This window comes from Helicoverpa armigera, chromosome 10, assembly GCF_030705265.1.
Source record: "Helicoverpa armigera isolate CAAS_96S chromosome 10, ASM3070526v1, whole genome shotgun sequence".
NCBI classification, from domain to species: domain Eukaryota; kingdom Metazoa; phylum Arthropoda; class Insecta; order Lepidoptera; family Noctuidae; genus Helicoverpa; species Helicoverpa armigera.
In genome coordinates, this window is record NC_087129.1 from 9,239,300 (window position 1) to 9,244,263 (window position 4,964).

Here is a 4,964-nt window from a genome sequence, read left to right on the forward strand (position 1 = left end):
CAAAAATAAGTCTAGTAAATAGGTGTCTGCTACACAACAACAATGGATGTTTTTTGTCATAGGAAAACGAGTCAGAGTTCACAAGTCTTCCTCCTACTCTAATTAAATTATGTTCGTCCATAAATATATTTAAACCAGAAATACTACGTGAACATTTAATCTGACGTTTATTTTTTAAACTATCATAAATTTCTGGAAAAGATTGTTGTTGTGCGATTTGAGTTAAAACTCTCGTTGCATGATTCAATTCGTTTACAGATAAACAACCTGTGAAACGCTGTGCACCTGCCTTTAGTTTACGAATATTATGTGTGAAACGAAGAATGTATGCTACCACACGGCGCAAGCGATTAAAACTTGAGAATCTGTGAAACAAAAAATCATCTGAATTTATCTGAACTAGTGCAGTAGATTTAACTGGTTTTAATTCTGGCAATTCATCACAATTAATGTCATAACAGCGCATGTTTTGATCCCATTCCGAATTGTCAACTTGTAAAAATGCGGGTCCGTGCCACCACATGTCGCACGACTTAAGTAAATCTAGGTGCATTCCGCGTGATAACATGTCAGCCGGGTTTTGTTTACCTGCGACGTGAAACCATTGTTTGTCACCAGTGAGCTCATTTATTTCTACAATGCGATTTTGTACAAATGGTTTCAATAAATTAGGCGACATTTTAAGCCATCCTAATACTACCGTGGAGTCTGACCAAAAATATACATTATCAAAGTTTAATCTTAATGATTTCTCGATTTTTTTAAACAATCTTGCACCCACTAATGCACCACATAATTCTAAGCGCGGTATGCTAACCGGTTTCACCGGGGCGACTCGACTCTTCGCGCATAACAAATGTACTGTTATTATATTATTATCTGTAACACTGCGTATATATGCACAAGCTCCGTACGCACACTGTGAAGCATCACAAAAAATATGTAATTCTATTACAGTTGTATTTTGTCCTATTACATGACGTGGAATGTGAATATACTGTAAATTATGAAATTTATTAATGAAGTTTTGCCAATCTGATAAAATAGACTTAGGCACCGGTTCATCCCAGTCTAATTTAGCTAACCACAGTTTTTGTAGTATGATTTTAGCAGTAATAACCGTTGGTGCAAGTAAACCTAATGGATCATATGTTTGTGCGATAGTTGAAAGAATGATTCGTTTAGTAACATGAGATTCATCTTGATTATATTTAGTGTCAAAGTATAATTCGTCAGAAGAATAAAACCATCCCATTCCCAATGTTTTAGTGTGACAGTTTTCACCGAATGATAAATCCTTAAAAGCGGATACGTTTGATTGTGTAACTGGTGAATTAAATACCCACTTTCTCAGATGAAAACATCCAGATTCTAGTACTTTAGAAACACTGTTGCAAATCTCTAATAATGTTTCTTGATCATCGTGGCCAGTGACGAGATCATCTACAAAATGTCGTCATTAATGACTTGTGCGATGACGTCATCATTGCATTCCAACGCGAGTTGCTTCAAACACCTCATACTAAGATAAGGTGCGGACGCAGTTCCATATGTTACTGTGTTAAGTTGGTACACACCGAGAGGATCGGATGGATTCTCTCTCCAAAGAATTAATTGTAAATTTCTTTGGTCTTCTTGTATTTTTACCTGCCGAAACATCTTCTCAATATCAGAAGATGCTACGTATCTGAATTGTCTGAATCGAAGCAAAATAGAAAACAAGTCATTGTGTAACGCAGGTCCTGTGTGTTGGATGTCATTTAATGATTTACCTGACGTTGACTTTGCACTTCCGTCAAACACCACTCTTAACTTCGTAGTAGAACTGTGTTCTCGGTAAACACCGTGATGTGGTAAAAAATAACAAATTTTATTATAATCAGAAATGCGACTCATGTGTCCCAAGCTTAAATACTCATTTATAAAATCAATATACATTTTTCTATAGGCCGGTGCGCTTCTTAGTAATTTGCGTTCGAGTGCAAGAAACCGGTTCTCGGCCATAGTAAATGTATCGCCGAGTACATCAGCTGACTCGCTTAGCGGTATGCGCACAGAAAACGACCCTTATCTACGCGTAAAGTAGTGTCTTTAAATAATTTTTCGCATGCGATTTCTTCCTTAGTGAATTTATTACTACTAATAGGAATCTCTTCAAGTTCCCAAAACGTTTGAGATCAGAATCTAATGTACTATGTGTGAAATTGCACTGAGTCTGTTTAATGCGTGAAACTCTTTTGTGTACAATACCAGATATGATCCATCCAAATTTTGTGTTTTGTAAGTATGGACCATTAGGCAATCTTACTAAACCCTCACTGAGCAGATCCCAGAACCTGTCCGCCCCGATCAACAAATGTATTTCACCGGAAGAACAGAATTCAGGATCGGCCAGTTGAATGTTGTCAGGTATTTCTATGTCACCTTTTGTACTCAGTGTCGGTAAGTGTGATGAAATACAAGACAAAACTAAACAGTTAAAGCGTGTGTTAAATGAATTTACTTTGGATCGCAATTGAATGCTACAAGAATTTGTGGATTGAGTGACAGTATTACCTACCCTCTCACTTGAACAGTGGACTGTATCAATGGAATATTAAGTTTTTTACACAATGTTTCTGCAATGAAACAATGCTGACTTCCGTTATCCAGAAGAGCACGTGCTGTGTGATATACGTTATGCTCGTCCGCCACTTCCACTAAAGCAGTTGACAATAATACCGGGTTTTGATAATAGTGTATTGATATTATTATCTTCTGTGTAAAGCGTGTGTTTTATGAGAAGTGGTGTGAGCTAACTGCGTGTGTGCGTCACTTGTACTAGGTTCAGGGTGAGACTTTTGTGTGATATGCGCCACTGCTGATGATGTACAAGTGTTTACTGAAGGGTCGTGAATTAATGTGTTATGCTTCTTATTACAATGCTTGCACGGTCCGAACCAACATTCGTTAACTGCGTGACCTATGCGTAAACAATTAACACATAAACCTTTTCTTCAATGATACGTAGTTTATCCCGAAGCGATAAATTAAGGAACTCTTCACATGAATAAATGGGATGATTGGAACCACACATATTACATTTGTAACGTTTTGAATTGTTTGACCTTTGCTATCCTTTTGTGTTGCAACATAACTGTGTGATTTTACTGATAACGACTTCTTTGTGTGAGTATTATTATTATTGTCTATCGTGGCTGGCTTATTCTGCGAAGGCTTCACAGTTTCTAGAAAATCAGCTCGATCTTTCAGAAATGTTAATAAATCTGACAGCAACATTTTTTTATCGACAGAACTGTTCGTGGAATTACTTTTATGAAGTTCCCACTCACGCTCAGTTGACGAATCTAGTTTTGAAACTATTATGTGAATAATTAATGTATCCCATGTATCAGTGGGTTCTCCTAAAGTTTTAAGTGCACGAATATTACGTAACATTGTGTCAATTAATTTACGGATTTGAGCAGCTGATTCTTTAGACATTGACTGCGCTGAAAATATTGCCTTCACATGATTATGAACTAACAGACGGTTATTATTGTATCTGTTTTCTAAAAGACCCCAAGCTACTAAATAATTATCAGCTGAAAACTCCAGCGACTTAATGACTTGTAGGGCGTTGCCTGTAAGGACGGAACGTAAGTAATGAAATTTCTGCACATTTTCTAAATTATTACTGTTGTGAATAATAGACATATAAGTATCTCGAAATTCGAGCCATTGGTCATACGAACCATCGAAGGTTGGTAAAGAAATAGTTGGTAGTTTTACACCGTTAATGCGACTTTGACTTTGTGCTTGACTCTGAACGGATTGACTACTGGAATCTTTAAGAACACATTTACATTTAGCCACAATAGCATAATATTGGTCTTGAAACGCTCTCTCCTGTAATTCTTTATCTAATTGACACTCTGACACAGCCACATCTATCTCGTCTTGAATTTCAGAAAATGTATCAAACAAGATTTTATCTCTTTGATAACGCTCCTCCAATTCTAACTTCTGAGTTGCTGTTAAGTTTGACTCGTCCAAAGATTGCACATATTTGAGAAACAATGTGAACTTTCTTTTAACTACACCTCGTTTTTTCACTAAATCACGAATAAGATCTTCACTACTTTCTATATCTAGGGACTGCCCCTTTTCAGTCATATTGGTGATTTACAGGAGAAAGGAATCAAGTACTTACAGTTTTAACTGCAATGTCGTGCTCGTGGCAATGTGGCCGCTGCACATGTGGCTGCGAAGACTGGAATTTGCACAATAATGACGATGTTAGCACAAATTGAGTAGCGGTTTGGGAAAGGAAAGGATTGATTGACCTGACCGTGACTGCCAATGCTGATTCTGCTGAAGATCCGGGTCTGAAGGTCCAAATTTGTTCGGGATTCTTGTGTGTGTTTCAATGAATTTGCTTTATTATTTTTCCAGTAACTAGTGCGTTTATTTTTTATACATGTAGGTACAGGTTTTACAAAAATTGTAGGGAAGAAAAAAATGTGAGTGACATTTAAGACGTCACTGTCAAAAGTCGGTAAATGCAGGCTTTCTGATTGGCGACACCGCTCGATAAAACAGAGCGGCGCCAGCCACGGTCGAAAACATCGTGCGTGCTATCGCCGCTGCACTAGATGGCGCTGATTGTAGACAGGATCAAAGGCAGTAGATACATCTGTTGTCTGAAATCATACAATATTACTTAAACATGATAATGTATGAATGCTTTGTTAAACAAATTCTCGGAGCGAGCCCTTTTATTATGTTTGAAAGTAAATCCCGTTTGCGGTCGAATAAATTGCGAAGTTGTCAGTCATATTGCGTACAATAACTATTTGAAATGTGTTTTTTGTATGGTGTAAAGAAATTATTTTTTGAAAGGTAAATTAGAAAGTTTATGTTTAGTAAGTTTTGCTGTGAATACCTAATTGGTTGTAAGATAAAAGTTGTCAGTTTAGTCTTCA

General features: G+C 37.0%; 1 protein-coding gene across 1 annotated transcript; it reads right to left on the bottom strand.

Moving 5' to 3' along the window:
- Positions 1-2,774: 2,774 nt before the first annotated feature.
- On the bottom strand, positions 2,775-4,670 carry LOC135117387 (uncharacterized). Its single transcript, XM_064036577.1, has 2 exons — positions 4,331-4,670; positions 2,775-4,252 (listed from the first exon to the last, which is right to left on the bottom strand). The coding sequence occupies exon 2, from the start codon at positions 4,153-4,155 to the stop codon at positions 2,977-2,979; it is 1,179 nt and encodes a 392-aa protein (XP_063892647.1). The 5' UTR covers positions 4,156-4,252; positions 4,331-4,670; the 3' UTR covers positions 2,775-2,976.
- Positions 4,671-4,964: the final 294 nt, after the last annotated feature.

What these genes read in the sequence shown, in the direction of transcription:
- LOC135117387 (XM_064036577.1), bottom strand. Translation starts at nt 4,155, where the DNA reads ATGACTGAAAAGGGGCAGTCCCTAGATATAGAAAGTAGTGAAGATCTT.